General features: G+C 41.3%; 6 protein-coding genes across 8 annotated transcripts in view; 2 read left to right on the top strand and 4 right to left on the bottom strand.

The window, feature by feature from the left end:
* Positions 1–298: 298 nt before the first annotated feature.
* Positions 299–4556, bottom strand: hmx3b (H6 family homeobox 3b). Its single transcript, XM_086195038.1, has 4 exons — positions 3129–4556; positions 2956–3016; positions 1949–2809; positions 299–1570 (listed from the first exon to the last, which is right to left on the bottom strand). Exons 3-4 carry the CDS (start codon positions 2232–2234, stop codon positions 978–980), a joined length of 879 nt encoding a protein of 292 aa, XP_086051164.1. The 5' UTR covers positions 2235–2809; positions 2956–3016; positions 3129–4556; the 3' UTR covers positions 299–977.
* Positions 4557–4888: 332 nt separating this feature from the next.
* acadsb (acyl-CoA dehydrogenase short/branched chain) lies at positions 4889–8994 on the bottom strand. Its single transcript, XM_086195035.1, has 11 exons — positions 8847–8994; positions 8374–8536; positions 8156–8256; positions 7843–8049; positions 7504–7674; positions 6789–6914; positions 6618–6710; positions 6404–6493; positions 6165–6302; positions 5824–5923; positions 4889–5460 (listed from the first exon to the last, which is right to left on the bottom strand). The coding sequence occupies exons 1-11, from the start codon at positions 8877–8879 to the stop codon at positions 5384–5386; spliced, it is 1299 nt and encodes a 432-aa protein (XP_086051161.1). The 5' UTR covers positions 8880–8994; the 3' UTR covers positions 4889–5383.
* LOC147239783 (zinc finger protein Pegasus-like) lies at positions 8972–14212 on the top strand. Its single transcript, XM_086195036.1, has 3 exons — positions 8972–9583; positions 9675–9863; positions 10328–14212. Exons 1-3 carry the CDS (start codon positions 9448–9450, stop codon positions 11242–11244), a joined length of 1242 nt encoding a protein of 413 aa, XP_086051162.1. The 5' UTR covers positions 8972–9447; the 3' UTR covers positions 11245–14212.
* On the bottom strand, positions 11678–14970 carry pstk (phosphoseryl-tRNA kinase). The gene is made up of 6 exons (XM_086195037.1): positions 14668–14970; positions 13989–14241; positions 13506–13707; positions 13341–13416; positions 13163–13256; positions 11678–13070 (listed from the first exon to the last, which is right to left on the bottom strand). The coding sequence occupies exons 1-6, from the start codon at positions 14884–14886 to the stop codon at positions 12853–12855; spliced, it is 1062 nt and encodes a 353-aa protein (XP_086051163.1). The 5' UTR covers positions 14887–14970; the 3' UTR covers positions 11678–12852.
* Positions 14971–15374: 404 nt separating this feature from the next.
* On the bottom strand, positions 15375–23267 carry adam9b (ADAM metallopeptidase domain 9b). Its single transcript, XM_086195745.1, has 22 exons — positions 23026–23267; positions 22637–22731; positions 22480–22556; positions 22317–22395; positions 22162–22238; positions 21719–21911; positions 21557–21619; positions 21392–21463; positions 21106–21275; positions 20932–21022; positions 19612–19742; positions 19214–19385; positions 18754–18843; positions 18371–18566; positions 18128–18239; positions 17712–17892; positions 17498–17584; positions 17315–17420; positions 16533–16674; positions 16170–16269; positions 15951–15988; positions 15375–15847 (listed from the first exon to the last, which is right to left on the bottom strand). Exons 1-22 carry the CDS (start codon positions 23090–23092, stop codon positions 15724–15726), a joined length of 2463 nt encoding a protein of 820 aa, XP_086051871.1. The 5' UTR covers positions 23093–23267; the 3' UTR covers positions 15375–15723.
* Positions 21711–25221, top strand: part of LOC147239780 (poly(ADP-ribose) glycohydrolase) — a 44653-nt gene continuing 41142 nt past the window's right edge. Inside the window, exons 1-3 of one of the 3 annotated variants that reach the window (XM_086195748.1) lie at positions 21711–22013; positions 24147–24235; positions 24335–25014. In XM_086195748.1, coding sequence (XP_086051874.1) covers positions 24148–24235; positions 24335–25014 — 768 coding nt within the window. In that variant the 5' untranslated portion in view covers positions 21711–22013; position 24147. Of the gene's footprint in view, positions 22014–23270; positions 24067–24146; positions 24236–24334; positions 25015–25221 lie in introns of those variants that run through there. The other 2 variants (XM_086195747.1, XM_086195746.1) reach the window with 2 other exon arrangements.

Here is a 25221-nt window from a genome sequence, read left to right as displayed (position 1 = left end):
ATTCTATAATCATAAATCATTAATACAAAAAAAATCCAGTGTCATGTTTAAATGTATACCTGAGCTATATTTTTGCTTGTAGTCTCTCAAGGCATAAGAATAAAAAAAGGTTAGAAGTTGTAATGATTCGATTTTGATATTTTCATTTTAAAGGGTGCAATGGGGGTTGCTTGAATGTTTAGAAATATAAATTTTTATCCTCATACGGGTGAAAATCATCTCAACGGCAGATTCTTTTTTTTCACCAAAATCACAAATGGATAGAAACCTGTTTTTGGAACAAAACTTTACTGGGTGTAAGAACATATAACATACAGGATTTCAGTAACAATATCAGAAGAAAACAATACACAAAAAACAAAGGCTATTTTTGGCTCCTTCATGGCTTTGAAATTATTGGTATAACAACGCGTCATACCTGCAGTTCTCCGGGAGGGGGTCATATTAAAAAGATCACATGATTGTCCTCACTATTACAAAGACAAAAAAGGTCTTTTTTTTTTTTTTGTAAAAGTGAACTATGGGCGGCAAATGTTGAATATGAAGCCAACAGTAGTATTGCACAGTATTTGAAAATATCAAAATATTTAATCCCACAATTTAAGCTACAAACACTAACACAAGTCTCTGTAAAATACATATGGACAGTCAACCCTGTTCTTTTTTCTCAAAGTGAATGCATTAAAAATGTATTCATCCGCTTGTGAGCATTAAAAATTTCACCATCAACAATTATCTTCAGCGTCATCATTTCGATTGTCCCCCTCTTTATGACATGAAGGGGCTGTGTCTTGCTCAAGGACACTTCAGCATAAAGGATCACGTAATAATAATAATAATAATAATAATAATAATAATAATAATAATAATAATAGCTAACATTGTGGAGGGTGAATCTACAAAATATACAAAACTGATTTTTTTTATTATTATTATTTTTTGTCAATGAGGGCAACGCATTAATGACACAGTCAGTGTTAAACAGGCCTCAGCAGCGGGACAGGGTGGGAATAGTACATGTGGTGGGGAAAAGCCAGCAAGGACTGGCTGCTCGGTGAGTTTCCAGTGGGACCCCCGGTTGTTTCTGGGGCTCCGTTCTCGTGGTAAAGTATGGGAACCCGCACAATCCTCTGCGCCGCAGCATGGCTCAGGTTGGCCGCCTCCAGCTCAGCGGCCAGCTGCCTCTTCCACTTATTCCTCCGGTTCTGAAACCAGATTTTGACCTGCGTCTCTGTCAGGTGCAGGGACGCGGCCAGGCCCGCTCTCTCCGAGCTGCTCAGGTAGCGCTTGATGTCAAAGGTGGACTCCAGTTGGAAGACCTGACTCCTGGAGAACACCGTGCGCGTCTTCTTCTTCCTACAAGGCTTCTTGTCAGAATCCAGATCGTCCGTTTTTCTCTTCCAGTCGTCATCCTGGTCCACGCCTTTCTTTGGCTCCTCTACGTCACTTTCATCCAAAGCGATATCGTCGTCTGCACTTTCCTCTTTGGTGTCTTTGTCACTTTTTTGGAGATCAGGTGAGCGCCTGTCGTGCACCGGCTGTGGTTCCTTTAGATTGGCCTTCTCGGAGCCTGAAATTTTTTTTTTTTTTAAAAATGATGAAAATAATAATAATCATCATCATCATCGTCATCATCATAATAAATGATTCAGGTTTGATCCACTTATACAAATACAATTGATCTGCAGCGTAATTAGCAATACCTTGGGAAAATAGCTGTATTCATATTGTATCGATATTGATTTATTTTCCTTGTTTCCCTTTCTTAGTCATCAATTGATACGTAACAGCGCGAATGAGTTCTTTAATTCCAAACACAATGGTGTGTCATGAAGTGCCCGGATACCTTTGACTGTTGCTGAATTCATTTTGATATATACATAAAAAACACTCGTAACACTATAATTTATTTAAATAATATAGAACTGACGTAATAATGAAAATTTACCTCCAGCTCTTAAATGAGTCCCGAGAGTGTACGGATACCACCAGGGAGACGCTCTCTCCAAATACTGCGCTGATAGTCCGATTCTCTGTGAGGGCAACTCAAGGCGAGGGAAAGATAAGTCACTGAGGCGAGAGAAAAAGCTTCCTTCAAACACGCCTTTAGAAGAGACGATGAAGCTTTTCGGCTTCGATGGTTTTTCTTCAATGTTCAGCAGGTTCTTGATGGAGAACGGTGAGTCTTTAGCGGGTTGGCGAGTCTCTTGCGCATCAGAGTCTGCCATCACCATTTATTTTACGATATAGATCAACATCAAAAACGTATGAACGAAAATTTAAAAAAAAAAAAAAAACGTTAAAATGCTTTTTTACAAAAAATTTGTGGCAAATCTTAAAAGAGGAGGAGTAGGAGGGGTGGGGGTGGGAAATCACCCCGAAAGTATCCCGATGATGCGTTCTGCTCTTGATGAAGACCGGAGTGAAAGCGCAGAGATCACTGCGCCAAACTTGCTCTGGCATGAAGTAACGATGAAATAAAAAAAAAAAAGTCATCCAAGTTAAAACGCGCTCGGTCACTGCGATTGGGCAGGTACAATAGCAAATGGGATTTGAGATGAAACCGCGAGGGGCTGTGACGAGAATAGACTCCAAAAGAAAAAGGCCGCGCAAGCGTTTGGGCTCTGGGCTCGACACTACTCTCTTATTATCCAATTAGATTAAAGAGGAAATGTCTCAAGGTTTTTAGGGGCGTGCACGAGTCGCAATCACCTGTCAGTAAGTTCAATAAATGCTCAAGAGATTATCACACCCCAGCATGTGGAGCCTTGGCACAAACATTACGCAAATTACGCACAGATTTTACGCACTGAAAACGTGTGTGTGTGTGTGGGGGGGGGGGGGGGCGCACAATGATAGCAAAAGAACAAACAAGACAAATTAACATGCAGCAGCGTCTTGTACCCAGAATGAATTAAAATAAAGGGGATTTGAGGGTAAATTATGTATAAATACCTTAATTCATTGCGTTTGAAGCCCGTCATCCATCTTTTCTTTCAGATATCTTCTGTTCCACCTGTGTGCAGGAAAGCAACATGTACATTTCACCTGGAACCAGAGCTCAGTGACTTCAGCGTAATCTTATTAGTCAGGAAGTGCTGCAGGCAGACATCAAATTGAATGCTTACCATTGTGATAAAGGCGTTCCGCATCATTTCGGTATAAAAGCCTGTAAAAACCCACACAGATGGGTGGTGATCTAATGCCTGGGGATGACACGAGTCTTGTTTCTGTCACATATTGTAATAAAAGAGAGGCCAGATGCAGTTGATTAGGGAGACATATCAGATTAGATGATAATTAGCAGACAATAAAGATACATAATGGACAAGGGTGTGTGTTATGGCCAGGATATAAAGTGTTTTTTTGTTTTTTTTTGTAAGACTAAGAGAGACTGTTGTGACAAACAGACTCTAGAAACAAGCTGCCGCAATGCTTTGAATCAAGATGTTGTGGCCTATGTGAGGGATAGTAGTTAGAAGAAATGTAAAACAGTTACATAAAACCCAACATGAGCTAAATTTAAGATCTATCATTTAAACCACGCTTGAAGCTCACACAGAGAACTAATCAAACAAATTGAATTTGCTCAACCTGCAAATATGCAGCATGTCCTTTTAGCTCATGGAGCACCCTCCAGCTCTAAAGGACAACACTGTGTTTTGTGAAAAGCTACTTGAATCCAGGCGTAATTAGAGGTCTCATAGCTGTGTTAAAGATGGGGGCGGAGAAAAGAGGCTAGTCGAGCTGATGTATTTCCCAATGCAAAGTGTTAAAAGCAGATACCTGTGTTTTCATCAGATTATGTTCATTAAATGACGCTTATGCAATGGACTGAACAAGGCAGACTGGATCAGAGGGGAGAACAAAGTACACTCAATCAATAATGGAAAACCTGTGCGGCCCCTTTTCTGTCTTGTCGTGAGAGTTAAAGTGTGGAAGTGATTAGGTAAAGTCTGGGCAAATATGGTGCTAAACCTAGAAATCATATGTAATTATGTTACCACTAATGACACAGGTGAATGGTCTGGCTTATTAGCTTTATCTTCTAAATGATACTTTTTGAGCACTGAAGTATAATTAGATGAAGGGAGCTGTTTAATATGTGAGGCATACAGCAGTAAATGCAAGTGGCAAAGCATATTTCTCATAAATAAAGCAATATATTACAATCAAAATTGTAATATTTCCTGACGTTGCTGAAAATTGAACGATTACAAATTGTAGAACTGAACTTTCTCTTATCTAAAGAATTCATTTTTTCATCCCTACTACCTGTTATGAGAAGGGGGGGTGGGTGGGGGTAATTCCACAAATCACAATATTTAGTTCATCAACATCAATGGAAATTCACGTTTACCGCCCCAGATATCGCCGAGTCGTGCCAATCTTTACTACTCCTGCACCCTTTTCTCATCTATTATCGGTCATGAATGACTACATCCTGCAAGACATGAGTAACGTTTCCCAGTGGTCATGGTGGGTGACGCCTATGAGGGTCTGCATGGCTGCGCATCTCTTCTCTGTCAAACAATAGAACTAATTTTACCCACATTTTACAGCCATGGAAACGTAATCAGTCTCACCTGAAAAATTATCAGTGAGTCAATTATGCATGGCAGCACCCCCCCCCCCTTCATCTGAAGCACCAGCATAATTAAACTGATATAAAATATCATTAGCGGTGACAGGCTGTTGTGAGACATGGTCATTGACTGCTTTTAGTTTAGTAGCTGCCACACTCTTGGGGATGCTGCCATCTAGTGGCAGATAAAAGCAACAATCATGTCATGAGTTGAAAAATCATAAATGCACTTTCAATGTGATGTATTAACAAATCACTGAGATTTACAGATATTTATTGCGACGTGAAATCATTTTCCCTACAAAGAACTGTGCAGCAATGATAAAGAACTGGTGAATCAAACCGTTTCAAGTCTTCCACAAAGAAAAACACTATCAGATCTTGACCTAAGACACTGCAAAGCTCCTGAAGGCACTGTTCAGTCAAATGAAATCCCAATCAGTAACTCTGGCATTGCAAATTGTGTTCATGGATGTTAAGGTATGTTGACATAATTCATCACTGATTCAATACCAAGACAAATATGAACAAGTAACTAGAGGAAATCTTCATTTGAATCTTCCCGGGAGTCCATCAAGTCCGCAGTAACTTTAATATCAGAACATCAGATCGAGCAACATCATAGTACTGTAGCATGAAAGACTACGAGATGGAGATACTGAGAGCTAACAACTGTAATTAAACTCTAAAACAAGTCTACAGCAATGCACTGCTGCAGTGTTACTGCATCGAGTCATTTGAGGGGAAGATACGGAGTGCAACAGCAGAGTTTTATCCGCCAGGCTCCAGCAGGTGGATTCAGTGGTCATATTCCTTGTCGATAAACTTGGCCATGGTGGACAGCTGGACATTGGTCGTGCCCTCATAAATGGTACCTGCACAAAGAGACGAAACAGAGTATAAAGGCACTACTAGTTTATTATACATGTCAGTTGGCTGGTGCGCTAGTTCTAAGGAGCCAAAATGGAGATGATGAAAGGAAAAATGCTATTTTGCTCTGGCAGGTTCCTTGGCTGTACGCTGGTGCAATGACACTCCGGAGGGGGGGTCACACAGGGGAATTCCCACAGAGTCCAATTACAGGCTCTGCTATCGAGCCCTTCTCCACGCCTCCACTCTGGTCCAATCACAAACATCTACACCTGACCTTCCCAGCACAACACTCACGTACTCTCGACATTGTTCCACCTCTAATCCGAGCAGTAACATTTCAAGACTCTCTCTGCAACAACACTCACCGATCTTACAGTCTCTGTAGTATTTCTCTATGGGGTAATCTTTGGTGAAGCCTACCCCTCCCATCCATTCGATGCATTTAGATGTTGTTAACGTTGCCACCTGAGGAAAAGAAAACTGTCGGTGATTTTTTTCCCTCCCGTCAACCAGAAAAAAAATGCTTCAATTTGATTTTGTGTCGGCAAAAAAATGCAGGTTAACAAAGAAAATAAAACAGGAAGCTTAAATAAGGCACCAACTGCACATGTGAAGTCCACAATTATACAATTTATTCTCTACATATACACAAGCTGCTCCAGAGCATTATTGTATGAAGATGTTTTCCTTGACCCAGGAATCTCACCTCTGCTGAGAAGTACTTAGCCATGCAGGCCTCCTTAATGAAAGGTCTCCCTGCTTCCTTCAAACGAGCAGCGTTGTACGTGAGCAGGCGTGCAGCTTCAATCTGTGTTGCTACGTGGGCTATTTGGTGCTGCATGCCCTAAAAAAAAAAAAGAAGCAAAAATAGAGAACCACCAACACATGAGAACCTAGTAAAAAATACTCTAGCCTCCAGACATACGTCAGAGATCAGAACCATACCTGGAAGTCAAAGATGCGTTTCCCAAACTGTATCCTCTGTCTTGTGTAAGGAATAGTGTGGTCAAAACAACCCTGGGCTAGCCCCAGCATCTGAAACACAGACACACAGTTAGCACACTAGCTTGTAGCGTGAACTTTTAAATGGACCACCTTTAACTTGCTCTAAAAATCATACACATGAAGGTTTAAAAAAAACAAACAAAACAAAACTCACTTGAGCAGCAATTCCAATCCTTCCCTCATTCAGCATTCCGATAGCATACTTGTACCCATGACCAATCTGTCCGAGAATATTCTTCTCTGGCACCTATATGGGACAGCATAATTGTGAAGGTCACGTGATACTTCACCTTGCTTCAGTTATAAATACAGCATTCGTTTCTACCTTGACGTTGTCGAAGTTGAGGGGACAGGTGGAGGAGGCCCGCAGGCCCAGCTTGTTCTCCTTCTTGCAAATCTCAAGCCCTTCAGTATTACGGTCCACAATGAAGCAGGTGATGCCTCTGTACCCCTGCGGAGGTTGGTGCATGTGTGTAGATAAGATGGCTGCACCATGAGTACGTACAATTGAAGTATATTTCGATGTACTAAAAGGGCCGGCATGGCTTGTGTGGTAATTAAATAGAAGAGATTTATGGTATGTTTGAGATGCCGGTTTTCCCATATCGTCAGGCCCTAAATGTACTCATTTCTCCATGATAAAATGAACCTAATTTAGGTTTTGTGAAAATGTATTTAACATTAGCGATGTTGAATTTATTCAAAGGCCGGAGAGAGATACCGCAAGCTTCCCACTGGAGGCTAAAAACATGTTGTCAATCATGTTTTTCCACATAACTTGAAATATCGAGGCTTTGGGACATTTGAAATGTTTTGGAAAAGCAGTGTGGAAGTATTTATGTTATTTTCTTCATATCTGACAATGGCCATTTGCTTCAGTTGTTTGGGAGATTACCACACCTCCACTTCTGGGTAAACTATCATTTTAAAACATCTTTGTTGCATACGGAAGATTTTAAAGATATTGTAAAATTCAAATCACATATAATAAAGAAGTATGATAGTAATGTATTATTTTGGGAATAGAAACGTGAGCTCACAGCTGAGGGATCCACATTGGCCATCACCAGGAATACACCGGCATGCTCTGCATTACTGATCCACATCTTAGATCCATTGATGATGTAATAGTCCTTTTGTTTTTCAGCACGTGTCTTCAGAGCAAAGGCGTCACTCCCCGACTCTGCCTCGGACAGGCAAAAGCTGCCAATCTATACGTAACGTGACAAAAAATACATTAGAAAATAGAGATACAATTTGAAAAAAAAAAAATTCTGGTCACACTCATCAGCTATATTTGAGCTGGATGAAGAAAACCTTATTTCTTTCCTATTTGAGCCCAGAGTGGTCACAGAGATGGCAACTGGAAAACTTCTCACCATGTCAGTTGAGAGTCGGCTGAGGTACTGCTCCTTCTGGGCTGCCGTGCCCAGGTTGGTAAAGAGTGTGTTGATGAGTGTGTTCTGGATGTCGCAGAGCACAGCCACAGAGGGATCCACCTTGGCCAGCTCCTCGATGACCAGAATGGAGGAGAAAAAAGAGGAGCCAGTGCCACTGTATTCTGGGTCTATCTCAATGCCCATGAGCTGTTCAAGAACATGGTTACAAGAGAACAGATTTACGTGAAAACAGGCAGATTGCAAATGTTACTGAACAGCAGAATGCAACTGAATGAATAAAAGAATCACTTACACCCTGTTCAAAAAGAGACTTGATCACTTCCTCATCCATGGAAGAATGTTCATCCATCTTTGAGACAAATGGAGCAATGCACTCTTGTGCATACTTTTTGACTGTCAAACAAAAATATTTATTCAATGTATGGTTACCCCAGCTATCAGATACTACAGTTTACTATTCCTCAGTATGGTTACCCCAGCTATCAGATACTGCAGTTTACTACTCCTCACCTGCCTCCTTCATCATGCTCTCCTCCTCTGAGAATGTCTGCAGAGGAGGGAATGAAACCACGCCAGCTGCCTGCTCCGAATCCATCTCCGGGGCTGACTTGGTGGATCTGCTTCTCCATCCAGCCTGACTTCGTCCCCATGTACGACAGAACTGTCTGCAAGACTGTAAAAAGCAAGAGAAAACACGTTACCTCGAATAATAACCCCCCAAAAGGCATGTCCGTCATCCAGTGATGACATATTTCAACCAAATTATCAACGAGAACAAGATACTACAACGAGTTTATGACAAAACAAGTTACTTCACTATGTAACGTTTGAAGCTAGCCTGCTAGCTGGCAACATCACATTAGCAGGAGACATGTTACGTAACAGAAGTTGAAGTGCACCGGAAAATACATTACAAAATCGATGCAAAACACAGTAAAACATAAATAATGATCGAGCAGCCTTTCCCTTGTTCTCCCTCTCACCTTTGAGAAAGTCCAGACCAAAGGAGCAGCCATGATTTCTTACACAATATTGACATGCATACGTCATAGATAGAGATAATGTAGTCTTCAGGTACCCCTTGCACGCTTTGGGCACTCCGTGATTCCTCTTTTTCTGCTACTTCTTTAGGTTCAAGTAATTTAGGGCATTTAGAGCAATTTGCGTCTTGAGAGGGAAAACGGTTTTATTTGAAAATGTAATTCCCAAACCTCTAAAAGGGAACTCGGATAATGTGGGCAATTTCCTGTTTTTCTTGTGTCCGATTGTTCATGAATGTAACAGTAGCATTTTGGTAGACTGAGATATGCCGGTATTTATTTGCTAACAAAAATTGCTTTATTGATCTCCCGGATCTATTTTTGGTGTTATTGGTTTACCGATAAGAAATTTAATGAAAAGTCATAACTCGCGGCAACAATTATGTCAAATAGTCAATGTAGTCGTTCTGGAAAGCTCAAATTAGCTTGGTGAACACTAGCTAGATTGCCATTGCCATCAATATATTAATGAGCAAATTTTCCACCGACTTCTCAGATTAACGCGTGTTCCACTGATTTTTTTTCCGCACACTAAATACGGATTATGGAGGAGATCAAGACGGAGCCACTGGATTTTGTTAAAGAATTCCAGGAATACTTGACACAGCAAACCCAGCACGTCAACATGATCTCCGGCTCTATTTGCGGAGAGAAAGAATCAACGGAGCCGTTTCCAGCCGGTGGGAATGGGCATGTAACGTTACAATAATGGGCCATGTGATATTTGTTTGCTTATCAAAGATGCTGAAATCTTCTTGTGTGTGTTGCTAGACGTTCCGGTGAGTGAGCAGACCGGCCTGGACCCTCCGTCTGTGGAGGTAAGCCTGTCAATGGAGGATGGGTCCGAGGGACAGATGGACGGCCTGGAGAGAACCTGCGATGGCAAATACAAGTGTAGCTACTGCAGTTACGCCAACAAGGGCATGGCTCGGTTAATAGAACACACCCGGATACACACAGGTGGGTGTTGCTATATTCCTTTGCTTCTCGGAGGCAAATCTGTGTTTTAAAACCATATTTAAAGACCGTAATCATCAAAGAAAGTGCTTTATGTCGGGGGTTCTTTGGCTGGAATTAAGGATGCACGATATGGGATAAATATTGGTGATGTGCCGATGATTTGTAAATGACTTGGTCGATATGGACACCTCCTCCAGGGTGTTCAAATGTTGGCACCACTTGGCAGCAGGTCCAAGACTGCTGGAGTGATAAACCTCTGCCCTCAGAACACCAGTACACCCCCTTTTTAAAATCTGCATAATAAATTATAATAAATTGACTTGCAATCATGATATCAACATTCACACACATTATGTTTAACAGTACTTCACAGATGTGGCAGTAATGGCTTTATTGATCCTAATGTCCTCTCTAACCTGTGCTCTTCTATTTTTCTGTATTTTTTCCTCCCGATTGTCACCCAGGAGAAAAGCCTCACCGCTGCCAACTGTGCCCATTTGCTTCAGCGTATGAGCGCCACTTGGAAGCCCACATGCGCTCGCACACAGGAGAGAAACCGTACAAGTGTGACCTCTGCGCCTTCCGATGTAGCGACCGCAGCAACCTGTCTCACCACAGGCGGCGCCGCCATAAGCTCTTGCCGACTCGGGTGGCTCGCTCTCCTTTCTCTAACAAGAGAATGTTGGGTGCCTTGCAGAAGAGAACAGGCACGTTGGGCTTTACCAGGCGACTACTCATTAACATCAGCCCTCCCTCCATGGTGATCCCTAAGTCGGACTACCTCAATGACTTGTCTTACAAGTTTCACCACCACTTGAACAGCAGTGAGCACAAGAACCTTCCCAAGGTGGATGACGGTGGCAGTCGCAGTCGAGGATCAGTGATCAATAACCCACTGGACCAGCTGTCTACACTCGCTGGCCAGTTGGCCAACCTTCACCCCGAGAGCCCTCAGACCCTTTTATCCCCAAATAGAGACTCCCTAAAAGACGAGAAACCCATCCTCATACAGGACGTGTCCAGTACACCAGTGGAAGTGTGTTCAAATGGAGTGCAGACTTCAACACCGAAAAAAGAATCTCCCACTTCACGCCACGGGAGTTACAGTCCTGAGCCTCGCCTCGGCTTGGAGAACAACATTCTTACGAGTGTGAGCGACAGCCAGCCGCGGACGCCCGCGCCAGCTCTGACCAGCCCGGACCAAGAGGTCTTACTAAAATGCCCTCACTGTGACATTCACTTTCCTGATAATATCCTCTACACGGTTCACATGGGCTGTCATGTCTACGAACATCCCTTCCAGTGCAACATCTGTGGCCATGTGTGCACGGACAAATATGACTTTGCGTGTCATTTTGCTCGAGGCCAACATAAAAAGTGATCCCTACCAACAAAGTTGCAAGTGTAGAGTTAGATGCTTGTGTTTCCATAGAACGTTCATTATCAAACCATCATGGTCACATTGAGTTACATTTTATGCAGTAATCAGACTACTCCTAACTGCACTTTTAAAAAAAAAAAAAAATCTTTTTTTTACTAGTCTTGCAAAAGTGTATCCGCATGTTTTGGTGTTAGACCTGGCTACCTCGATATTTTTTTTTAAATGCTGCTGCATGTGTTTGGCATTTATAACCATGGGTTTTAGAACTTGCGACGTCTCTACTTTGCAGTAGTTCACCAGAGTCGTACTCATCTTTTGCAGTACATCCCAGGTATATCTAGGCAGCTACATATGAGACACAAACATTAACAATATTTAACGATCACTTATACCCCTCACCAGCTCTTTAGTTGTTGTTAAACCACCACTCTGTCGAAGTAATCGCCAAATGTTGCGTCTCGGTCAAAAGTAACCAGACAGTTTTGGACGTAAGAAATAGAAGTTTGCAGTCTGAGTCTCATTATCAGTTTCAAACGTTGTATCCAGCAGCCTGTGACAGTGTTGTCCTCATATTTATTTATACCTCTCTTCATAATCTCAGGAACATGCTGCCCAAGTCACGAACAAGCCACTTATAGATACCAATATTTTGTTTTTCACTTTTTTTGCTTTTGCCAATGATGTATCCTCTGACAAATAATAACACATTTTCACAAGTAACATTTGTTTTATAAAGTATCCTGCAACGTTCACCGTAGCCGCTTGTATTATCGTTGATGTCAAGATCCAAGGCTCAGACCAGGGAACGGAATGCTAACTTTCAATTCCAATCGCTCGTTTTATTCATTTACAATTTGGTTTGGTGTAAGGCCTGGTCTAAATTTAAATTTAACCACTTGGTTGTTGTTGGGTTTTTTTTCTGTTGTTGATGTCCTTGTTATGGACATCAGACGCGTACGAACAGAATGAAAACATCCACCTCCACCGTTCACATTCTGTCCCTTTTCCTTGCCCATGGAGGTGTCTGCTAGTATATTTTAAGTCTGAAATGGGGATTTTGGCAATGTTGAACTTTGAAAACAAATCTCAATTTTTTTTTTAATTACTAAGACAATGAACCGCATGTGCATTACATTTAGAAGTTTTGCCCAGTCCCAAAGTGTCTACACACTTTAGAACAAGTGAAGGAAACAAAACCCGAGGAGCTAGAGTGAAGGCACGGACCTCCTCCGAGCCCAACATCCCAAACTTAAATGACTAAAAAATAAAATACACAACTTGAAGCAATATTAACACAAAAATTGCATTTTTTTCCCCCCTGCATCATTTCTTTTTGACTTCACGATGCAGAAAGAGCAAGCTGCAAAAAAATTAATTAATTTAAAAAAAATTCAGGGATGATATTTGATGATGCCCTTGAGAGTACATGAAAGGCAGAAATGATATTTTGGGTGAAGTATGACTTTAAACCGTGACATGTCTATATATTATTAAGGTCCATGTAGTATTTCCTGAGAAATCAATGTAAAAACAATCCCTTTACGTAGAGTCCATTGACATAAACTACAATTTATTCTTTTGACTTTTAGATTTGACGCTTGTCAAAATTCAGTCACGGTAATTCGTTATTCTAAACAAGAGTTCCTTTCTGTCGTCGTCAAAATTGTCCACAGCTTTTTTCACCACGCGTTCCACGTCGATATCGTCTCCTAGAGTGAAAGGCGACTCTTGCAGGAACTGTTTTCGTAGGTTGTGAAGAAATCTGGCTTTGGATTCATTCAGTTGAGTAGCCAAGGACCTCATGTGTTCAGGTTGCACTTGGTTTTCTGAAAATAATAATGATAATAAAAAAGAAGATTCCACATGCTTCATGCTATGTTAAGAAAATAATAAAATGTGGATGTAACAGAAAACTGACCTCTGGCCGTCTTCATTGCGTCAGAGATCATCCGCCGACAGGCCTGGTCAGCCTGGTGGACCATACTAGTGGCGCATTTCTGCCTGTCAGCTTCCTGCGTAAGTTAGAAACAAAACAAGTCATTCATCATTTCATTTGAGCCGAGACTGAACAGGTTCAAAGGGAGGAGCATCGGCACCTTTTGCTCTGCGTTGTCCTCGACTGGGCTCAGCGGGTTCGTCACTGCAGAGGAAATCAAACCCATCACCCTCTGACTGATGACGTGACAGTGAGAGACAGAGGCATCAGATTAATACCTGGTTTACACCCTTTAAGTTCTTAACTAAAAAAGTCAAAACCTCACATGTCGCATTCAGGAACATGATCTGAGGTGTGGAGCGAGATGCTGTTCGCCTCCCAGGAGTTTTTCTGTGGATCTGGAGCCTCCAAACGCTTCGCCATCTCTAATAGAACCTCAGTGGGAACAGGCTCAGACCTGCGCTGGTTTCTGCTGATGCACGTTTCCAGGTCGCACTGCAGAAACACCTGACAGAAGCCCAGCGAATCTGCAATGACAAGTTGACCAACTGGACCAATCAAAGAGCTCATTGTTTAAAGAGTACAATGGTGACCTTACTTTAACATATGACTTATTTTTCCAAAGCATGTTGCAAATTTTTAACCTGATTTCTTGTCCCACAGTAATGACATCACAGTTTGTAATGGTTTTATGTCGTTTCCTGGTGCATTTGTGTGCTTTTTGGAAGTTCCCAGTGTGCAAAAAACAGCATCAACAAAAAAAATCATCCGTGGTTATTGAATATTTATAAAAGCTATATGTGCTTACGCTTTCTTGCAAGTTGGTAAACTTCATGTCTCATGCTTGGATAGTAGAAGTTGTCATCAAGTAGAAACACAAGCGGTGCCTGGTCGGCCTGAGAGGGATCTGGAGGAGAATTCGGCAGAGCTTGAACGCAACGTTCCCATGCAGCACGGTTGATCCGGCAGCCGCTCTGTGGTTCTGACGTCACTTCAGACCTCTGTAAGAACTGCTCGATGCACTGCAACACTTCCCGTCTGTGGAACTTCCATTCAGTGTGCTAGGAAATGCAAACGAAAAAGACAAGAATAAAAAGGAGAGTATTTAATCAAAGGGATTCATTTGAAATGCCTGCTGAAAACATAAAAGTGGGTGTACATTGCTTTGGCATCTGTTTATAGTAAGTAAACCATAATGAAGTCTCTCTTAATAGCTTCACAGTGAGTATGTGAACCTCTTTTGCAGTACATTTTACTTGTTAAATATATTTTTACTGCAGAAAAATACCCATCTCTGCATGAAACTACTTCTCAGTCATAGCATTTGTCTTCAAATTATAAAATTAACATCATTTTAGCAGATTAATATTGCTACTTTGCTGTTCTTCCACAAGTGAACAACCCATAGCACAGAATGAACCGCATCAACTTAATACCAATTTTACAGTAAAAAAAAATACATGAAATATCTGAGAGTTATTCGTTACCATTTCTTCCAAATGAACATCTTCCTCTACCACTTTAGGATGAAAAGCATGCTCGGGGATCAGGTCGTCATACTGAACCACAGCTGCTCTCCACCCGCGCCGTGCAGCGGTGCAACAGACTGAGCGGGACAGCGTGGACTTCCCCGCAGCTGGCAACCCGCACAGGACACACAGACAAACCGGAACCCGGCCGACACTCCGGGCCTCCTTTGCCGCCATGTGCGACCACGGTACCGGTGCCACACGTAGCTTTTTTGATAGCTATCACAGCCAAAACAAGCGCAGTTGACAATGACTTCCGCGTCACGTTGAAAATGCGACTTTTTCCGGTTGGCTTCAAAATAAAAGCACGCGTAATTTGTCAAATTATAATTGGAAAACAGAAAATCCTAAAAGGAATGAGATGATCTTGAAGAATAAACTGGGCAAGAAAGTGGGAAGATGAGGCAAGAGGGAGATATTACTATTCTACAAAATCTCATGTCATCATATGTTGCTTAGGTAGAAAACATCTAAATGTAAAAGCCCCCCCCCCCCCCCAAAAGCCATAAATGTTTATTTTTTTGGTTGCATAAGGCAGCTTTTAAAATCTATGGGGTTAGAGGAATATCAAGGGGTCACGAGATACTTCTTTTTGACCCCAAAATGTAGATTCCTTGTCTTTTTCTGATTCAAATTCCACAATCCAGAAAAAAAGATTCAAGAAATTCAGAACTAGCATTATAGGTTTTCTTTATTACAACTGAAATTCCTGATATATTCAAATCATTAAAATATTTTGACCAAAAACATACAAAAAGTTGGGAGTATTTTTACATTTGTTGTGCATGTATTTCTCATGAGTCTTAAACAGGGATTTAATAAAAACACACCTATACCGACAAATATTTACACATAAAAACTTCATCAACCATCACTGGAGTCAACCTTCAATGTGTGGCCACCAAGTGGGTTTTAAAGTGTTTTAAAATTGCCTCTTCATGTAGATTCAGTTTATGCAGCAGTTAACTCTGTACATTCATAATACAACCAACAATATTTTGCATTAAAAGAAAATCACTTTGGGGGCTGCCGGGGTGGGATTGGTCTGGGTGCTCCAGGGCCCTGCACCCGAGCTGGCGGCTGTGCAGGAGTGTTGTTTGTTTCCATGCTCCAATAATCCAGTTCTCCATACCTGAAACTGACAACAGGTGTGCAAATTCAGTTAAATCTTACTTGCCTATTTGATTGCTGTGCCGTTTAAGAGACAACAGTACGAATCAAGTGAAATATTGAACTCATACCCGGAAATTGGAGCTGAGGTTGCTGGTGGATATCCAGGCTGAAAGGAGAAGAAATAAAATCAATTAAGTATGTAAAAACTCAAAGATATGATGGTTTTTTTTGGGGGGGAGGGGTATTTTTGTTGTTTAGATGCACTGACTAGTTATAAAAGCTAGATTAACAGCAAAAAAAGTTTAGTATTTATTGACTTTCCAGCGATACTTAGAAAAACTATTTACCATATTAGTTGGAGCCTGTGGTGTTATCTCTGTTGAGGTGTGTGTCTGAACGTTGTTGTTTGACTGCCCATTTGCACTTCTGCTACGATCACTTCGGGGCCTGTAGAAGCACAAATAAACGACAAAGAATCATTTTAAATTTCAAATGATTAAATAAAAAAAACAGTGAAGTTTTTACTCATCTAGAGCAAAATCAATGTAATCTAGACCGTCTCTTTAAAGCATTATCTACAGAAACACGATAATCAAATGGCTTCTAGGTTTTTCACGACTGAACCCTGCTTTTAACATGAGGAACACCTGCGCAAAAATCTTCCTCAACCCATATTTTTCTGTATAATTTCAATTTGAGTTAATGTTTACTTGAGTTGACTGGTAAAGCGCCCTTTAAGACACGGGTCCAGGGAATCCCTCCTGAAGATATAGAGTAGCACAAGAACCAGTAGAACCAGAAGAGGAACAACCAGCAGGAAGAAGATTAACAGTCCGTTCCTGAGGGAGTAGTCTGAGGGAGAAATGAGGAAGTCTTCATGAATTCAGAAAATTAACAGCTCATTTATATAACGCTTTTTCTAATAAATGAAAATACTACATAATCATGACCAATATTACCTAAATATAGCAGAGGTGTGGAGAAGGATCATTCAGGTACACATCTATTTGTGCAACAGCCAAGCAATGCATGTTCATGTAAATGACGTAGTTCATCATGCTGTGAGCAGACAGCTATCAAAACCTAAAATATGATTAATGATCTCTCTCATATACTAAGAACGCAACAAAGTCATGCATCTGTGCACCCAACTGGGGCTGAAGCTAATGATCGTTTTCTTTAAAGATGAATCTTCATTATTTGCTAAGATATTTTCATGTTCAAGTGATCCATGGATTGTGGAAAAAGTTGGCTGTTCATTTACTGTTTATTGACTTGCTGATTAATCACTCTCGTCCAACAGGTATGACAAGGAACCACTTCTGCCATGCAAATGCTGGCAGGTGACAGTGACTTTGAGTAAATGACGCCATGATAAATGACTACGAGCTACAGGGTTTTTCCTGTTGGCATTTTCCTACACACGACGTCTCACAGATACAAGTGATATGGCAGACATTGATAGTAATCTTCCGTGTATAAACACACTCACCTACTTGAGCAGGACCGCTATCGATGCTGCCACCGCTACCAGACCTTTTGCAGTTGGGCGGTGCCCATCCATCATTACAGTGGCAGTGCCCTTGGTCGTTACATACCTGTAGAATATATTACAACGGCAATGTAACAATTGCAACCCTTGGCTAATAGAGGAAGCTGAGAAATCCTGTCGTACCCCTCGGCCATTGCAGGTGGTCTGGGCATCACAGTCCAAGTCGGGTAGCAATACAGAAGCATTCACACAACGAAGGTCCAAGCAGGCCTGAACGATGATTAACAATTATTGTAATAAATGAGTCATTTCTCCTCTTGCGTATCAATGACACTTTCTGAGAAAGTGGCCTCATTTCCTGGTTTCCTTTTTTGGTGCATCATCAAAGTCTGCTTACCTTTCCTTTACCACAAGGGCTGCCAGGGTTCACATAAGCAGGATCGAGTACATCAGTACCAAGGTTGAAGTCTGCGTTAACGCAAGTCGACCCATTTATTATTTTAATACTGACGTGAGCACCGGGGGGGGGGTTGTTGACATCCACATTCGTACACTGCACTTTTCCACACATGGCGTTTCTGTAGTGCCAGAGCAAAGAAGCGTCAGTCAGATATTAAATCACAGGTACTTATTAAAAACAAACTTAGCAGTGTTTAATCGCTTCAAGTGGTTTCTATGCCAACGTGTGTGTGCTAGGTTTAGTGGTGTGACCTTACTCTCAACAGTGACACCTACATTGAATAATTCAAACATGACGTAATACAGATGTGTAGTTCAGTTCATTTAGTTCGTGGATTAAAAACAGATACTCACGCCACGCTGCATTTGATATAGTTTCCTCCGTTGTCCTGTCCACAGTTTCCAAATTTTTCTCCTTGTGTATTTGCATGCAAAAAACAAATATCTGCCGCTTTCGTTGCTGGATCTGCATAGAGGAGAAATAATATCCAATGAACTATTAATGACAGGAGGAGCAACTTAATATCTTGGCTGTTGTTTGTAGCCTGATGCTCCTCTTGAAGGGCTAAAGTTACAGTCAATCATTATCAAATGTACCTGGCGCAAAGAGATGCTTGCACTGGTAGTCATAGGTCTGGCATCGGCCTTCGTAGCAGTACGCGGCATCGTTTTGACAGTTGAAGCCGTCCATGATGTAGAAGTCATCAGGACAGAATGCGCTGGTGCCATTACAGTATTCAGGAAGATCGCAGGCGTCGACTGACGTCCTGCACGGTGTCCCGGCCACTTGGATCTAAAACAAAAACCCATCATACTGTATGTCCTATTTAGCTCCCAAATGCAAATTCATTACAGTTGCTTTGACTGACGTCACCTTGGCAGTTGGTGTGTTCTCTCCAGGTGCCCCCTTGTTACATCATACTATTGCCTCTATGGATGTTATATATTTTATTATTTCCGAAGTCAAAAATGACACCGACCTGACAGTTACTGCAGCAGAAGCCCTGAGCACAGGCAGATCCGGGGGTCAGTTTGCAAGTGGCAGCATCACAGCACTTACTTTTGCATTCCTGTTTGAAATGAAAACAGAGATGAAGCTCTTAACAGCGGACTGAACAGATGAATACACACAAGAACGTCACGATGCCACACTGTTTAGCGGCATTTGAAGAGCCAGTTGATCGTGCTGTAGTCAGTAAATTTGAAAGCAGTGAGCATCAGGTTCTGTACATATTTGAGCTTTTTTTTTTTTTTGTCACACAAAATTTTACATTATTACATTTTACATTATTCACATGATTGCCATATTAAAAATGCTATAATTATCTGGTTGCTTTACTATCCTCGTATCAGTAAACACTTTGATACAGTAAAAAGACATGGATAGATTATTTAAAATACAAGTCTAAAAGGTATTGTTATACTAGTGTATAACTCGACCTTCGGTGTGCCGCAGTCACACTCCTCTCCTTCTTCCAGCAGGCCGTTGCCACATGTAGCAGTACCGACGACGTCTGACAGGGACGGCTGGTTTTTCAGACACATGCCACCTCCACGGAGGATCAGCGTCTCAAAATCACGAGCGCTGCAGCTACTAAAACTGGCGGTACCACTAAATGGTGGCAGGACAAACCATGATTAAAAATGTTTGACCACAGACAGTTGACATGGACAGAAACTAGGGAGCCATATTTACCCAACTAGATTAGAGGGGGATTACTTTCAAATGAAAAGGTCACGTGTCAAAACTGAAATTTAAAAATACAGTTCTGTTTCTTCTGACCGCTCAAACGAGAGGTTAAACCTTGCATCTAACATTTTCTGAAATACACTTTTACCCGGCACTGGCTGCCATGATGCAACTTTTTCCATCACATCTGCAGTTGTCACTGTCGTGGTTCATGCCCAGGTTGTGGCCCATCTCGTGGGCCACCACAGTGGAGGCTGAGACCAGGTTGTCATCATTGAACTGTGAACACACATCCAATATGGTCAGGACCAGTTTTCTAGGATATTGGTATAAACACACTGAACAAACATGCAGATATTTATGACATCGCCACAAACAGCTACAGATCATCTGAAGGAACACTGATCCAGCTGGATATCAGGATGAAGATCCAAGTCCCATAATTTTACTCCTTGTCAACTTTAAGTCTTCACAGTGTTGACAGGGCTTGGCCTTATGTTGCTAGGTTGTGCACACAGTTTCAAACAGCTGAAGACATCTCCAAGCAACTCTGCTTGTTATCCCACTGAAGATTATTCCTACATGGGACAGCAGTCAAGGTTTGAATCTGCTGCACAAGCAGCTGTTTCTGATACTGAACTGGCGACGAGACACGCAGGCAAGCAGTCACTTCGCTGTGATGCTAAACAGCTAGAACAGACTTCTGATATATCTTTATGTTGAAAACTGAGACTTTACACGACCTTAGCAATTTGCGAACTGGCATGTCAGCCTGCAACAAGCCAATTGTGCAGTCCGAGACACTTGTGGCAAATTAATTGTTTCAGGTACACTTAGAATTGCTGCAATATTAACAGTGTTGCATATGGTCCTCATCTACAATCAAGTTATTTTCATCTTACTTTTGTTCTACTGGTCATTAAGCTTCCCAAATTTCACTGAAATGATGTTTTAAAAGCTTTTCACATGATTTTATTTAAACTTAATGATGAGATATGACTGCTAGATGTTATGAAATTTCACTTGAAACAACAGCATCATGTTTTTTTTGTTTTTTTGTTTTAAGTTGATCAGGTGTTAAAATGGATTTGGTCGTGAATATGCAGCAACGTTGGACAATCACAATTGTTCTTTACACAAGTTGCTCAACTTGTGCATATTACATAAAATACCAGAAGCAATTATCTTTACAATTGCAGTAACTTTAAAAGCTATTAATAGACACCTCAGTGTAAAGAATGTAAGGAATCCAACAAGTTAAAGTTGCCCCGTCATGGCTCTTACTGTAATTAGCTTGTGTGTTGAAGTCTAACCGGTTTGACTTCAGCGTTAAACAGAGCCTGAGAGACTGAGCTGCTCTTGTGGAGCTTTACTATGAATAATGCAGTGAGTATCAGTTTCTACACAAAAGCTCAAACGCACAAAAGCAGCCAGCTGGTGTCAGAAATGAAAACAGTGTCACACTAACCACGTTGATTCCTCCAGAGCTGGTAACAGAGCACACCGAACCCACGAAGGCCATTCCCAATACACCTCCTGCGTATGGACCGGATTGCCCACTGCAGGGACAAGAAAAGACACATTTTACTCACCAAAACTCAGATTATTTCAGATTTTCTTTTTTTAAACAAAATGTACTTACACAATGAGTTGACCCACGTCGTGCCGGATCTTGCGCAACAGAACAGACTTCCTCCACTTGACAAAATTTCCCAACACATCTCCTGGAGAACCTTCCACCTCAAAGGGATTAGCATCCTTAAAAATCTCCAGGCCCACAAGCACAACGCGGATATTCAGTTGCTTGTAATACTAGGAACAGAAGAGAGATAAAAAAAAACAACAGAATATAACACTCATATTTTGTGATGTCACTCCATCTTTTTTCCCCCCAAAAATATCTTTGAAAAAAAAAACAAAAACCTCACCCCATCCAGTAGATTGGCCATTTCCACCATTTCCTGCCGTATTGCAGTCTCATCGCTTTTCTTAAAAAGATACTGTGAATTTAATTGGCACAATAAAGAGACAATTATGTGGATGATTTTAATTGCAAACGAATTCATTCGTGAACAAGTATAAAACAAACTCACCCTGAGATTGTCGACAACCAGCACCAACTCCACATAATGGGTTTGAGGTAAATTACGCTTCCTCTATTGAGACAACAAAAAGAAAATATAAGACATTTGAAACATTTGCGCTTCCTGTTTCAACTGATTGCAACACTGTGGTGAACGCAGTTGTTTCCTGACCCGCAGCAGAGACGTCAGCGATTGTCCAGGTTGAAAAGGTTCGTGGGTTTGCGTTGCTGCATCCTCACTGACGACCCCACAGGTAACAGGCTCCGACTGGATGTCCTGCAGCCGGTAGAGAAGGTGCTCGTTGGTGGTCGACTCCGGAAGGGGCTCAAGCCCATAGGTCTTGTTTCCAAAGAGGATCACACCCCTACAGAGAAATAGCGCACGGCAGTAACAACATTAGAGAAATGCTTTAATTCCAGAAAAGATGTCAGACCCCTAGCTCCATCTTTGATATAAAGACACACAGGTATGTGACACATTTTACTTCCTTAGAATAACTGCAGATTCTGCATTTTGGATGATGTTCTGATTAATAATGCAGTCAATATTGAATCAGAGCTTAACACCACCTCTACACCTCACACTGAGGAGGAAATAAAACAGCATGGCCAAACCTTAAGCCGGAGCATGTGCTGACCGCAACCACGGAGTTCTCATATCCTTCCACCTCTCCGTGGTAATAGCAATGTGCCTGGAGAAAAAGAAATTACATTAAGAATATATGTCCAAACCAGTCTAATATAGCAGAATGACCGATCGTCCGACTTACATGATGTTTAGGATATGTTGGCGTGTGGTTACCAGTAACGTCACCAGAAAACTGAACAAAGTTTGGGTGTAGAAAGTCTCTAACAAGAGGAGAAAAACACAAGCGTTATCTCAACTCAAGTATTATTGTGGACTCCTCCAAATTAAGATCAAAGTGTGCAAACCTGTTCTTCTTCAGATGAAGAAGGTGTTTTCTGTTGTCTATGTTGAGAGCATATGACAGTGTCTCGTCTTCATAATTCTACAATATTTAAAGAAGATGACAAATTACTCACGTTGTCATATTAATTAAAAGGTTAGTGAAACCAGAGTTGTACCTACATTTAGTGGTTGCGTGTCCCTTGCCCATCTATGAATAACCTGAGGATTAACAATGGAGTACTTGGAAAGTTTTGATGTAAAGCCACTGGGAACATCTGGAAGATAGGTGAATGCGCAGACATTGCAAATATATAGACGTTACTCTGTGGTTATTTGCGTTTTTTCTCTTCACATTAAACCCACACACACATTAAAAATTGAGAAAAAACTAGTAATTTTGAGGGTTCAGCCACATCCCTTGATACATTTACAGACCCCAATAAGCGATAATATACAGTCAAATATACATACAAAAAAAAATCCCACGTATGTCTATTGGCGTGCACATACACGAAAAACAAGATCTTTTGTTCCATCGCTGCACGTAACACAAAATTGTCGAACCTCACCTGTGTTGTCAATTCCAGGAAGGTAACAGAGCAAGAAAGTAGCGATTAGAGTGGGTCTTCTGATCATGGTTCCCGGTAAAAGTATCTCAAGTGTCCATTAAAATACGTTTCCTTTTAATCAATTCAATGTTTAAGCCTTCAGCTTTCTTCTGTTGGACAGGTGCGTCATAATGGGCGTGGTTAAAGACAGGTGAGCAACAGAGTGAAAAAAAGCAAACGAGCCAAGTGTGAAATGACCGTTAACAATTGTGAGTGGAGTCCAATCATAGTTACACCACGGGGTATTGTAGGCTTAATTAGTTGGCATTTCAACACTCTTGTCAAAGTGCAGGTTTCTCTAATTCCTCGCGATATTGGCGCCCAAATCAGACCATTAAAACTGTAAAGACAAACCTACAATAAAATAAAAAAACGTACAATGAAAAGCTACCGTTACTGAACTTAATTTTCACAGTTTTATCATGTGGAAGAACCTTTGGAGATACGGCAATGAGCAAATATCGCGTTATCTTACAAAGCGTGACGTCACTCTCGCGGAAGTGTTTTGGCGTTCAGTTCAGTTGCTTGAAAGTGTGTTTATTGTACGTAATAGCGCTAAGTAAAGGCTAAAAGATCACTTAAATCCTATTTGACTCTTATTTTAGAAGAAAACAGTGAGTCAAAACAATATTTATATATGTACCACCGTTTTAAAGACGGCTATTCTTTGCACTGCCAGACATTGTTGTCTAAAGCTTCCTAGCATATATGCTATCTAGATTAGCTCCAGACAACTACAAAGGACTTCGACATAAATTCCCAAAAAATAAAACACCAATCGAGCATTTTTGTGGGATCATAAGCTACTCAGATATAATAACGTTACTGTACTCCCGACTTAGTTAAAGAATTGGCATGAACTATTTTGATTTAGGCTGTTTGGTGTATGGCTTTGTACGGCATTTTGAGATTTGCTCGCTTGTTGAAGACAAGACTCTGTAAGAAAGAAGTCTGGACAAAACGGAATAACACCTTACTAGTGGTGTCAGCCCAAGTTGTATTGTGAGTATACATTAATAGCGAGTCCTGTTTTAATTTAGTGCCTCAAAGTGTCAACCAATGTGTGTTCTCTCGTTTTGTAGAATGAGTGCTTTGACGGACTTTGAGCCTGTAACAAAGAGAAGCAGGGTTAAAACCAGTGTGCTAAAGTCCCATTCATCTTCTCACCAAGGTAAGTTATTTGGTTGTGTGTTCTTTCTTTTGGCAGAGTACACATAAAATGTGATAGTAGACAGTCACTACAACACATTTCTTATTTTATTCTCTCCAGACTCAACTTTATGTATCCAGATCAACGATAAAAAGGCGGTCAACCAAGAAAAGAGACAGAACAACACAAATTCAAATATGGACATAAAGCCAAAGACTGGAGGTGGTTTGCGAGGTGTAAAAACCAAAGCCTCCCATCACCGAATCATCCCCAGGCAGCAACAGAAGTTCAGAAATGCTCTTGAAAGTTGGTTGGTGAAGCCCACCCAAAACATCACCGCTGCAGTCTGCCAGCCTCAAGAAGAGGAAGTCAAAATGGATGATGAAGACAATGCTCATTCTCAGAGCTGCCAAAATGCTGATAATTTTGATGCCTTTGACTCAGATGAAGTAACACATCGGCTGACACCACAAAACCTGGAGGAAGACAACTCCGTGGCACCGACTTCGAAGCACACCCACACTGATGATGGAATGGACAAACAAGAAATGGCATCAGGCTCAGGATGCTCGGAAGGCTTTGTCAAACACAGAAGCAAAATAACAGATTTCTTCCCGGAGGCTCCATCCCCAGGGTTACCTGATGAAGAAGATTCAGATTGGGAAAATACCTCTGGTGATTCTGAGCCTGTTGTTACCTGGCTAGGGACACCAATCAGTGAGCTGAGAAGAATGCCTGAATGTCGTGGAACGCTGCCTCCGCTGAAGGATATTCCCGGCCTGCACACTGTGATGATAAGGGTTTGAGATATTATTTACAATACTCTATGTGGTCGAGAAACAAGCATTCGTGAAGCAAGTGTTATTGTTGTGATAATTTCACTCACTAATTCAGAATATAATATAAAATTACATAGATGTGTAGAATGTGCCGAGAGCAGTTGTGTTTTGTCGCAAACTGTATATTCCAACTTGAAAAGAGGTTGATAATAAATGGGTGAATGTCTC

Source organism: Aulostomus chinensis, chromosome 23 (assembly GCF_037954235.1).
Source record: "Aulostomus chinensis isolate RoL2024-O1b breed Wild chromosome 23, RoL_Achi_v1.0, whole genome shotgun sequence".
NCBI lineage: Eukaryota > Metazoa > Chordata > Actinopteri > Syngnathiformes > Aulostomidae > Aulostomus > Aulostomus chinensis.
This window is presented reverse-complemented; position numbering and strand designations above follow the sequence as displayed.